The sequence below is a fragment of the Triturus cristatus genome, chromosome 7 (genome assembly GCF_964204655.1).
Source record: "Triturus cristatus chromosome 7, aTriCri1.1, whole genome shotgun sequence".
NCBI classification, from domain to species: domain Eukaryota; kingdom Metazoa; phylum Chordata; class Amphibia; order Caudata; family Salamandridae; genus Triturus; species Triturus cristatus.
In genome coordinates, this window is record NC_140590.1 from 1,589,177,048 (window position 1) to 1,589,189,899 (window position 12,852).

The 12,852-nt window shown below is 44.3% G+C and overlaps 1 protein-coding gene across 1 annotated transcript in view; it reads left to right on the plus strand.

Annotated features, from left to right (window-relative positions):
* The window catches only part of SLC9A8 (solute carrier family 9 member A8), a 489,369-nt gene that overhangs the window by 365,322 nt on the left and 111,195 nt on the right, over nt 1–12,852 (plus strand). The window contains exon 10 of the mRNA XM_085619441.1: nt 7,223–7,328. Within this exon, the coding sequence (XP_085475567.1) occupies nt 7,223–7,328 (106 nt within the window). The remainder of the gene's footprint in view (nt 1–7,222; nt 7,329–12,852) is intronic.

Below are 12,852 nucleotides of genomic sequence, written 5' to 3' on the forward strand. Positions count from 1 at the left end.
GGGGTGGTTGGGGCCCACACAAGCACTATTGTGGAAGGGGTGGAGGTGGGGAGCACAGAAATAATTAAGTGGACAAGAAAAGGAGAAGTGAGCAAAGGAAGGCAGGGAAAGAAAACAAGCCCAATCCCACCTTAAAAGGAAGCCCAAACCAAACTATCCTACCAAAAAAATGCCAACTGACAGCAAATATCTAAAAGTGCAAAAAGCCTAAATAAACTTAAATAAAATACAAGCAACAGAGGGGGGGCTCGGCAGGGGAGGCAGCAGTAATGTAACTGTGGCATTAAGAGGGAATGAAAGTAACAATCCTATATTTAAATGTAAGCAGGTAGTGAGCTGAAGTTGAACACAGATAACCTGTAACAGAGCAGGAATCCAAGCAAAAAACAATCGCGAAAAGAACAGATAAACAACCGTAGTGGAATGAGACAGTACTAAGTCCCTGCTCTGTGGGAGGAACAGAAGAGAGAAAGGAGGGACAAAGAGGCAGGACTGACTACTAGCAAGCAGGGATTTTTGCAGGACACTTACATAGACAAATGAAAAGCAATGTGAAGAAAGGCGATGGGCTTGATGCCCACAGACTGATTACAGCAGCTCTTAAAGAGAGAGCTGCGCTGTCTAGCTCGACCTAAAAAGTGGAAAGATCTACCCACAGATAGAGGTCGACATGTTTCTGCCCATATCGACCCTCAAAGGATGTGTCGGTGACACTCAGCAGGACTCAAGTCACACTCTCTGCTCTGGAGGATGAATTTGAATTGCAAATTACCTTCACCTGTACAATTATCAAAAATATCAGACGTCCACCTCAGTATTGATAAAAGTAGGTCAGTGTAGTTGCATAATTTTACTTCATCCTCGAAGTTGGAGTAAATGTGGCTTGGACCTGCTTATAGTGCGCGCGTTGTTGTCTCCTAGCAATCGAGGGAAAACTTCTACTTTCGTGCTGGTCTTCAAAATTATTTGGTCTAGCAGACAGAAATGGGTATTTTTGTGCAACAGGACTCAACACGTTGTGTGTGGGGGAAGAAAGCCGGTTTTGCTATTTAAAAAAGTAATTGCAATCCTTTGTCTTGCCTGAGCTGCCGCAGGGACTCCAAGTCCCAGAGACCTTTACTCCCTGGAGGGAGGAGCCACCAACATTTCCGTGCTCAAAACGCGCCACCGACGATCGCGGCACGTGACGCGCCGTTGTCTTGTCTGAGCTGCCGCAGGGACTCCAAGTCCCAGAGACCTTTACTCCCTGGAGGGAGGAGCCACCAACCTTTCCGCGCTCAAAACGCGCCACCGGCAACCGCGGCGCGGGACTCGCCTTTGTCTTGCCTGAGCTGCCGCAGGGACTCCAAGTCCCAGAGACCTTTACTCCCTGGAGGGAGGAGCCACCAACATTTCCGCACTCAAAACGCGCCACCGGCAACAGCGGCGCCGGACGCGCCCGGGCGAAGCTCGGGCCAAGGGCGGGCCCGTCCTTGCCCGTCATCGCCTGGAGGAGGCTGGGCTGGGCCCACCTTCAAACTTTTGTATGGTAGTAAGATAAAGACATGTTAGAGGTACTGTGAGTATAAGATCGCCTCGTTAAAACACTGAGAGACAAACAAAAGCTCCTTTGCACCTTCAAAAAGTATAAGGAACATTAATCAAAACGCATTGTCATCTGGTTGTTTTGTATCCTTGGCTCGCTGCGTAACCTTGGTGCTATAATGGGGAAGCGGAAAATTATGGAGGGGGATGGGGGTGGTAACGGCTCTAACATCTGTGTAGGGAAGACAAAAAAGGACAGAAAGATTCATAAAAGTGCTGCTGACAACTGTGTTATGGATTGGATAGACACTCTCGTCAGAGAATGTGAGGATCTTCTGATTGATAAATCCCCTGCTCCTCTCCCAATAGTAGTTAACACAAAAGCTGGTTCGACAACTATTATCTCTATCAACAGAGGCCTAGGGCTTGGGAGGTAGAATACTTGCTTCTTAGCTGTGGATTCAATCCTATTACATTAGGTATGTGCTACTCCCCACTCTTTTGACAAACAAGGGGTAGTCATCCACTACGCTAGCTACCTTCAATTTTAAAAAAGTGAGATTTTTTACCTATGGCAATCCCCTAGACAAACCTCAAGGTGCATGAATACATATAGACTACACCGGGTGTTATTTCGAATACAATTAGTAAAGGAAATATGAAAAAAATGTGAGGGAAGCGAGATGACACCTCACGTGCGCAACACCAATTGAGCCTGCTGATTGGTACTCATCAGCTCTGCCCACTTTCATCATCATTGGTTGCCATCACGTTCCAAAAAATAATCAAGCAAGTGTCCAAAAATAAACCAAAGCAGTTGAGGTATGTGGTGAAGAAATCACATACCAAAAACGACTGAATAGTGAAAGTAAAAGGTTGAGGAGGATACACCCTCAATAGGTTCAAACTTTATTATTCCTTTGATGTGCACCCAAATCAACAATTTAAAAGGTTGCTTAATGTGCATACCATTACATAGTGCCAACATGTTTCATCGCCCAATCTTTTTTTCGCGATTTCGTCAGGGCTGCTCCAGTCGCTTGGCACAGACACAGGACACTGTTAGAGTTTTCTCTCTTGGGGACCTTAGTGAGCCATGGCCACGCGTACCAGCTCACTCCAATAGGTCTTACGCGGGCTCCTTAAGTGAGTCCTCGCGGTGATTCCGCACTCAGCTGTGATGCGAATCGCCCAAAGCCTCACGGAGCTCCTTCTCTCCGCCTATCTCTCGAAGCCATAGCATAGCATTTACCATTGATCTAGGCAGAAGGGGATGTGAAGGACCCATTCTTAATTATTTTCACGCTCCAAAGAACCTATCCTTGGATCTCATACCACCAGGGGGATCTACCCCACGTGCTATTTCCTCGATCTCCTTAAATACAGATCAGGCAGGACAGAAAGCCCTAGGCTACGACCAACCAAAAACCAATCCTACGATACCCATAACGGGCATAGCTACTGATGTGGTGGCCACTGAATCCGAGTTGTGCAATACTCCCCTTAAGATACTCTCTTGGAACGTCGCAGGGCTTAAGAACAAAGTATTACTGCTCCATTGGAGCAACTTAGTTGACGATCACCATCTTTGTATCTTTCAGGAAACTTGGAGTCTGATCTCACTCCATAAGTCAGGGTACACCACCTTTTTTACTCCAGCGGTGTATGCTGGTAAGGGGCGTCCATCTGGTGGCCTGATTGTCTGGGTCAGTATTGATTTGGGGTGGACAGTAAAACAAAATATAGTCCCATCCCAAGATATCTTGTGGCTCACTATAAAAGGGCCTAAGGGAGGGGAAACCCTTGAACTTTTTAATGTTTATGTAAGAGGGACGACTGGGGGCAAGACTTCGCCTACCCTCTCACTCCTTGTGGAAAAACGAAGTAGCTGCCACGCATCTGCGAAAATTATGGTAGCAGGAGATCTCAATTGTACCTTCGAACCCTTGGGTTCGGATGATCTCTTGAGGACAGCAGATGAAGATCTCCAATGGGGAATACCTCCCTTAGACTTAGTACCCATCAAGAAGTGGTCTCAGGTGGCTATCCAAATCAATGCAATTATTTTAGAATTTGGTTTGAGGGCACTGAATGGTAGAGTCCCATCTGACTCTCTAGGAGCTCATACATACAATAGAGTAGGATTCACTTCAGGCATTGATTATATTTTATTAGACATCCGCCTTTGGACTGTATCTACTGATATGGTAATTGGTTCCACAGTGGATAGTGATCATAACTTTTTGTCCTGCTGCTTGAAGAATTCCTGGTTACGGCCCGAGCAAGCCTTAAGTACCGATCCTAATCTAGTTACCAAAGATGTTGTCCCCTCCAACTCAGGCAGGTTCCTGAAGTGGACGAAGGTTGTAGAGCAAGATTTTAAAATCCAGGCTATTTCTGAAATCTTGACGATCAGAACCAAGGAACTGGAGGCAGTTGCCACAAACCCACTAGCAACATCCAAGGCAACTCTTATTTACGATGCAACCATCAGTCAGATGAGCTTGCATTTTCAGACTGGGCAATTCTCCAATCACAAGTATAACAACAAAAAAGGGCTCAACTCCTGGTTCACTAAGGGCTGTAGACTAAAGAGGACATTTTTATCTCTTGCCCTTAAAAGGAAAATCCCTTTTAAAATTAAAGAAGCCGGGAAAGAATATAATGCCGCTATTAAAAAAGCAAAACGAGATTGGGAGGAATCGTACTGGCAGGCACTTAAAGATGCCTGCAACCCAAGGGAATCCACAGCCTTTTGGAATTTCATTAAAACTGCCGACTCCAAAGGTACTGTCCCAATACCCAACCATATCACTAATTTAGAATGGCATGCCCACTTCTCTAAACTATACTCATGTCAGGACTCCTTGGACAATCAGCAGACTCCAGAACATGTCCAGTATCCACACTCTGTTGATGAAGCCATCTCTTTTAATACTACAGAAATCGTAGATGCAATTAACTGCATCGTTCCTGCCAAAGCAGCAGGACCGGATGGCATTCCGGGGGAACTACTCCGACTAGATCCAGTCAGATGGGCTAACTACATTTTGCTTTTGCTCAATTCTACTGCAAAGGGCGCACCGGTCCCAGACTCCTGGAAAGGAGCCGAAGTAGTTCCTATTTATAAAAAAGGGGACAAGGAGGACCCTGCCAACTACAGGCCTATAAGCCTGATAGATGTAATCCAAAAGGTGGTTGGCAGGGTTCTCCTACACAGGATTGGATAGATGATGGTAGCATCATCTCCCAATATCAAGCGGGGTTCAGAAGGAATACCGGGACTATTGATCAGGTGTTTCAGTTACTTCTCCTCTACTGGAAAGTGGTAGTGATTGGTAGGGGCAGCTTATATCTTGCCTTTATTGACCTCAAGACCGCGTTCGATTTGGTACCCAGGGCGAACTTGTGGTCAGTTCTGGCAGAAATGGGCACCCCGTCACAAGTTCTACATTTATTGATCTCCTTACACGAGGATAATAACGCTCGTGTAAGATGGGGCGCCCAGGGCCAAGTTACTGATAGGATCATTGTCAGCAGGGGGGTCCGCCAGGGGTGCGTCATGGCTCCCACCCTATTCTCATTGTATGTGAATGGGGTGGTTGACTTTTTTGGGGAAAGATCCTGCCGGCGCACCCACCTTGGCTGGTGATAAAATCGCGACCCTCCTATTTGCCGATGATACACTGCTCATCTCCAAAACTCCAGCTGGTCTACAGAAGTTATTAGACCGATTCCATCTCTTTTGTACAACTCGTGGCCTCAAGATAAACACTGCAAAAACGAAGTTTATGGCGTTTAATCCTTGTAAACAGTTTAGAACTAGCCTTATTTTAGATGGAACCCAGCTAGAGAGAGTCAAAACCTTCGACTATTTGGGGGTTAGACTCTCCGACAAGATGAACTGGAGATTCCACTTAGACAAAATGTTATTAAATCACAAGCGAGTGGCAGGAGCTATCAGGAAAGTACAAAGCTTATCATTAAGTAAACCGGTTGCTCCTGCCCTGGCAGTTTATGAGAGTAAAGCAGTGAGCTCGGCCCTATATGGTGCAGAGCTCTGGGGCTTTGACAATACAGATGATATCTCCAAGTCTGAACACAAATTCCTTAGAGAGCTAGTCTCACTTCCTGCTAGTACTCCCCTGAGACCAATTTTATATGATATGGGTAGGCGTCCCTTTAGTGACATCGCCAGGTCCCGTCCCTTGTTTTTTTGGGCACGACTTCGGCGGACAGAGGAGGCACTTTCAGAGGTACTGACATTGGACATAGGCAACAAAGTCAAATGGCTGGTGAACCTCAAGAAACTATTAACTGACATAGGGTTGTCCGGGGCATGGGCAAGCCAGATCCCTCCCCCAAAAGAGGAGCTTAAATTGCTTTACTGGAACTGGGTGGCAGAACGGGAGTTAAGAACCCTCCATCTGGGAAAACTAACTGAGGAGTACTTTTCACATAAACAATATGGCTGCCTCGAACCATATATGGATCTCATCCAAGTACCAAGAGACAGAACTTTGTATATTCAATTCAGGTTAGGCTCCTTACCCTTAAACCCGTTAATTGCCAAATGGAATCCATCAAAACCTCCTCTACAATCATGCCCATGCCGCCCTGCCCCGGAGGAAAGTATTGCCCATTTCCTTTTTGCTTGCCCTGCATACAAATTGGCAAGGGCCAGATGGTTAAAACCAGTCTGCAGAAACCTTGGGACAACAAAACATTTAGTCGCTCTTCGAATCTTAAGAACAGATGGCACCCCATCGCTGGTTTGTGGTGTGGCCAAGTTCCTAGGCCGTGCATGGAACAAGCGTAAAAAAATACTAAAAGAAAGCTCTGTGAAGTGAAACTGTCTTATTGCAAAATTAGAATTACTAGGACGTCCTGTTCCACTATTCTGTGATATAATGCTTCTAGACGGAACAATTTATCTAATAATTTTAAATTCTCAACCAATTCCTCTTCTTTTATACAATTGCTGTGTTCCCTATGCACAGATGCAGAATTCTTTTTAAAAAAAATTATATTTAATGAATAAAGCAATTTTTAAACTTTTAACTTTTAAAATGTAATACTAATGGCAAAAAGAAGAAGAAAGATTTACTCACAATCTAGAAGCCCTGTTACATGATAAGCCAGAAGAGTGTATGTAGTGTTTTTTATGTATTGCCCTTTAGGGCTCACAATAGCACAATGCACCTTACGTTTCTACATGATGCAGGTCTCCTTATCCATTATGTCCTGTGTATTATACCGGGATATTTAATAATACCTTGCACTATCTGCATTCATTTGTTAAAGATTATGTAGTTACTTTATGTATTGTTTATTGGGACATATGATAGCACAATGCACTTTTTGTACCTATACGATACAGGCCATTCTGATTATTCTGTACTGTACCCTATACCGGGATATGCACTAGCACTTTTTGTATACAAAAGACATAGGTCATTTTGCTTATTTGCACTATATATCATGTAAACGTGTATTAGGCTTGATGTATTCATTGAGTATGAACTTTTGCTGTCTTAAATTTGACTGTACATTTTCTTTCTCTTTTTTAAATTTTGATGGTTGTCTTTTATTAGAACGCTTTTATGGTGGTATATTTTGCACCGAATAAAGCTTGTTTTGACTAGTTAAAAAATAGCTGAAGCCTCGAAAAATCACATTTTCCTTAACGTTCCTTTACGTTTTGAAGCACATTGATTTAAGAAAAACACCTTCCTTGGAATTTGGCATGATGATTATTTTCGCATATCTTCCGTATGGATTGTCGGAGGGAATCTCGCTCTCGGGTAAGCCGGACAATGAAAACGTGCTGTTAGCACACCAATGTAAAATTATGCTTTCATGGTTTATACTGTGTGCATTTTGTAGACTGAATACCACGTGTAAATGAACAGGGATTTGGAGCCGGTCATTAGATAAAATGGCTTGATGATTGCTATTTGATTGCATGTGGCTTAATTGGTAGGGACTGGCCATTTCCTGGTGTGTCCCTTTGATATTAATAGTGTTCTAAGTCATTGTAAAGTTTCTGTGGTTGTTCTTTGCCCTTTCAAATTTCACTGTCTATTCTTTTTTCGTAAATGATCTGTTATGTTTATATTCCATTTTGTTTAGAAATTGTTAGGGATTACTTTGGTACTGAGAAAACTGCATTGACACTGAATCAAGAATACAAGTTCCTCAACACAGATCATGGAAGAGGAAAAGTGGACACCAGTGTAGCAGTGTAGGGATACTTGGATGCTGGGACGGGAAAACAGATAGCAATAGGGAGAAATTGTTATAGACTCTGGCAAAGAGCGAAACGCAAACTGATGATGAATCCTAAATCTATTCCAGGGTTTACTTTGCATTGTCGTAGGATAGAGCAGAAAAATTAACTTTTTGTGCAGATGCTTTCCATTATTCCACCTCTCATACTACAATTGGTAGGCCTGTCCACACTGGCATACCATACTGCTCCTGGCACTTGGTAAATCTGCCTGTGATTATCATCTCTCAGATTGGCAGTGAGGGGTGGTGATGCAGGGCTAATTGGCTGGGTCAGTGAAGGAAACATTTACTTGCTTTTCTTTTGTATAGTGCACATGCAAATAGAGTCACTTCTAGGCACTCTCAATTTTGTTGACAGCATTAGAAAATGGCCCACATGGTGCTAATGTGATTTATCCAGGATCAAACATTTTTGTCAAAAAGCAAAACCACGGGTCACAGTGGCACATTTCCAAATTCAATGTACACAACTCTCCCAAAAATTAAAGGAAAAGTAATTAGGCATATTCAAAGTAATTCTAAGGGACCATGCTTCGGGAAGGTAGTCACAATAGTCTTCACTTTGGCTCATTCTAGCCTGTTCAAGAGAAGTGTAGAGCAGAGAGGTAAGAAACAGAACAAGCATTGGCATAGCCAATAGGTCTCGCTTTGGGGCCTTATAAGTTTTTAGCCATGCAACAGTTGATGTTATTGAACCAAGGATATTGTGCTGCATAACTAAATACTTATAAAGTCCCAAAAGCGAGACCTATTGGCTATGCCAATGCTTGTTATACATACAGGTAACCCCTAAGGTAGGGCCTGTATAACCCAAAGGGCAGGGTGCCATGTATTTAAAAGGCAGGACATGTACTTTTACGTTTTACATGTCTTAGTAATGAAAACTCCCCAAATCGCTTTTCACTACTGCTAGGCCTATCTTTTCTGTTGGATAACATTGGCATTTCCTTATTACATTTTATAAGTGTAATTTCCAACTGAGAAGAGATAAGGCCCCCGGTCTGGTGTCTCTGCAATCACAACTAAACATCACAACTTATGGTGAAGGCGGGTTTTAAATTGCAATTGTGAACATGCCACTTTTAGAAAGCTGGCATTTTCTTACTTTAGCCATTTGGTGCCTGATGCCTGTCACTGTTCAGTCTGGGTTGGCTGACAGCTGGGTTTTGTGTATTTACTCTAGCTAGACAGACACACAACCAAAGGGAGGTTACATACGACTTGATGGGCCATCCTGGGAGATAGGAGGAAGAAGCTGGGCATAGCCTCACCCTTACACCTGAATAGGCTGTGTCACGTCTACACACAATGGGCTGCATACCCCCCTCCCTCCCCCCCCATAGTGAGTCTGGAGCCAGGACAGAAAGGGAGACCGTTCTTTAATGTCTTCCTCCCACTTCAAAGGCACAACTGGGTATAAGTATTGAACTTCTGACACGATGAGGGCAGTACACTCCTGGACCTGAGAAGACCCTGCCCGGAAGAAGGACTGCTGTGCTGTTGAAGGACTTCCACCCTGCTAGACTTCTGCTTTGCTGGACTCCTGCCTTGCTCTGCTGCCTGCTGCCTGCCACCTGCTGTTCCCCTGTCTAGGTGAGAAGGACTGGACCTGCATCACTTGAACCCATAGTAATTTCAATATCTTGCTGGCTTGCCTCCTGATCTGAAGTCTCAGGGACATAAACAACTTCCAACTCTTCTGCGGCTCCACCTGCACTCTGCCATCTGTTAGTCTGCCCTGCCAAGTGGTGCCATACCAGATCTGGAACCTTGAAAGTGAGGCCAATGTGCTTGCTTCAACAAACTCCACGCATTCTCTCCAGAACCGGCGTATCGGCCCGTAGCGTGGGTCAGAACCAGCGCATCGCCCCTGTTGCATGACCAGAACCGACACATCGTCTCTGCTGTGAGGATCGATGTTGAGGCATCACCTTCAGAACCAGCACAGCACGACGCCCACCCCAGCTCGAGGTCTGTGGATCTCTGAAGATGACAGCCTCGCTGCCGCAAACTAGAAGTCAGCATCGCAGGCCCTGCCCTCATCTGAGCCAACTCTGCCACTGTTGCACAGACCAGGACCAGTGCATTGCTGCCATTGCAAGGATGACCGCATCGCTTTGGCTGCACCCCGCATCTTCTTTGACGTAGTCTGGATCAAGGTACTTTTGTTCAGCGGACTGTGAAAGTCAAACAGTTTCTCTTTGGAGACTTGATATTATATACTACCAGAAGCACAAAAAGCAATCATACACCGCTTACAGCCAGCACACTGATATCGTCCCATGTCAAATATAATGTGATGCCCCAGCAATATAAGTTTACAAAGAGCTTTATTGTCACTTTTAAAAATACTAATATTCCTGAAAGAACAGAACGATATAAAAGGTGGATGTGAATTTGCAATAAGTATGTATAAATGGTTTATGAATGTTGGACGAACAAGGGCCAGCTTTGGGTCAAGGAATCAATGCATGTAAACAGACTGAATGTGCTTGGATATTATGAAGCGTAGTATAAATATTGGATGAGACGCACAAACTTTATGGCGTGTTACCACTGATGTGTGAGGTTGCGCAGACCTTTCTGGTTGGGCACAGGTTAATTTAGGATGTGTTTGTGACTTACCCTGACTAGGTTCGGGGTTTCTGCTTGTTAAGGTGCATACCTCTGCCAACCAGAAACCCAACTTCAACAGCAGCCGTCCATGTGCATGACGAACTTATGCCGTCTCGGAGAACATTTATTCTGTGAATTGCTGTTCTTATTGTGTTTTTTTTTTTTTAAGATTCACAAATTTAAAAAAAAAACATTTTATTGACATTATACAGTAAAGAACGTTCTTATTGTTTTTTGTCAAGTCTCCAAGGACGTTTTGATTTTAAACCCTTGAAGTGTTACCATGCCCAAAGATGCCGGTACCCACCCGCAAAGTGTCCTCCCGTCTTGTTTAGCAGATTGGATGTCAATGGCAGTCCCAGAGAATGTTTTCATCTCTTCTGCAAGCCATTGTGTGAAACAACCAGCTCCTGCATGACGATGGGAAGGGGTCACCGATTACTGCTCTGTATGCTACCGTGATTACATTTTCTCCCCAGTGACTTCTGAATGTGTTCCAAACTCGTCATCCTTTGTCAAGGAATAATTGAGATGTTTTTGTCGTTGAGAAACGAGAATCAGGTGTGACGTGCCTGTGTCATTTTGTTCCCTTTTCTGAATGTTTTCTGATTAAGAACAAGGCGCAGCTGCCGCTTTAGGTTGATGCGCAGATTCGCCGCTGTCGCTGATTCACCCTGGGTGTTCTCTTCGCAGTTGGCGTGTTTGCTCTGCCAGATGGCACACCTTTTCTTTAATGCCGCATTTCAGGCTCAGCGGATTTGTCAAGCAACACCGGGATTAGTACACAAATGGTAAAGCTATTTCCTTGCATTTTAAGAATAGGCAAAAACCATAGTGTAGTCCTATGTGAGTATCCTGCTTCACCTCGGGTAAATAGTCATTCTCTCTGACACTTACTTAAGAAATCTCTGACCTTTAATTGTTGCCTGCCTGTCTCGACTTGACTTGTTGTTCTGACTTCTATTTCTTCTGTGTTCTACCTTAAGCAGTAGTTGAAAAGACCCTAGGCATTACCAAACTTGTTTTTACCGCACCCCTTGCTGTTCCTCTTCTAGTGGAAACAGGTGCGCTCAACTTATTGATCTGTGTATATTCATTGTGCCTGCATAGATCAGGGGCATAATGTGAGAAATTGGGTTGTTGGTTGATGAAGATGTGAGCTCTTCTCAAGCAACAGCCACTGTCCCCATCAGGGTGAACCCCTAAAGACACTAAATTAACCTATGCTTAACCCTATGGGAGTTTGGCACAGAAGCAGTCAGGCTTAACTTAAAGGCAATGCATAAAGTATTTAAGCAACACACAAACAGTAACGAAGTGAAAACACAACCCAGGTGAAAATCCCACATTAATTAAGAACAATAGAGTATATTTTAATAAATAAAATAAGACCAGAACGATAAAAATCCAATCAGTAGTACCAGAGATGTGCAATTTTAAAGTTTTAGGTAAGACTTGTGCTCAAAAGAACAAAGTACCATCTGTGGTTACCTGGTCGCGTTGGACCGGGACAAAGTCACAAGTTCAGGCCGACCACAATGGAGCATGGGCTGCATACAGGGAAGAGGGTAGGCGCGCAGAGAATTGTGTCTTAGGTCCTTGATGTGGGCTGTTTTGCACTGTGCAGCGGCTGCTCCAAGGAACGATGCGAGGTTCCTTTTTTTAGTTGCTTCACTCTGTGTCGGTTCTGATGATGAGCTGCGAAGGCTATGATGCGAAGTTTGCATCAAGTTGCATTGCGCTGCGTTGATTCCGATGACGACCACCATTATCTCAACTTTCAAGAGTACTGGACTGTAGAGGCACCCCTTTATGGGTTACGACTCACAGCATGCAGAGTACAGGTGCAGGGTTCAAGATGGTTGGAGCCTTTTCTGTCCCTGAGCCTCTGATCAGGGGCCAGCCGACTAGCCCCTGGAGTTATTCTGGTGGTCCTGGGCTCAAGGTGCAGGTCCAGTCCATCTCACTTAGGCAGCAGGCCTGCAGAGCAGTCCTTCTTCTGAGTATTTAACAGGTCTAGAAGTTATCTTATGAGTGGATCTGAGGGTCCAGTGTTTGTATATGGAATTTGTACTTGTAAAGCGCACTGTGACCAAAATGGTATCCTGGCGCTAACTAGACCACTATTTGAGGGAATCGGCTAACGTGAGTCTGAAGGGGCTGAGCCCACTGTTAGTGAGGAAAGAGCCAGGTTTTTAAACACGTTCTGAACTTCAGCAGGTCAGTTTGAGATCTTAGTAGGGTTGGCAGTTTATTCCATATCTGATCTGCTTTTGCGGTAACGGCGCATTCTCCGTGTCGGAATTTTTTAATCTATATTCTTGGACATAGTTACACGTAGCTGATCAGAGGGGTCTGCCAGGGGTGTATTTTCTTAGTCTGACTTGTAGAGATTTTTGTCCTTTATTCCTAGTGCCCACT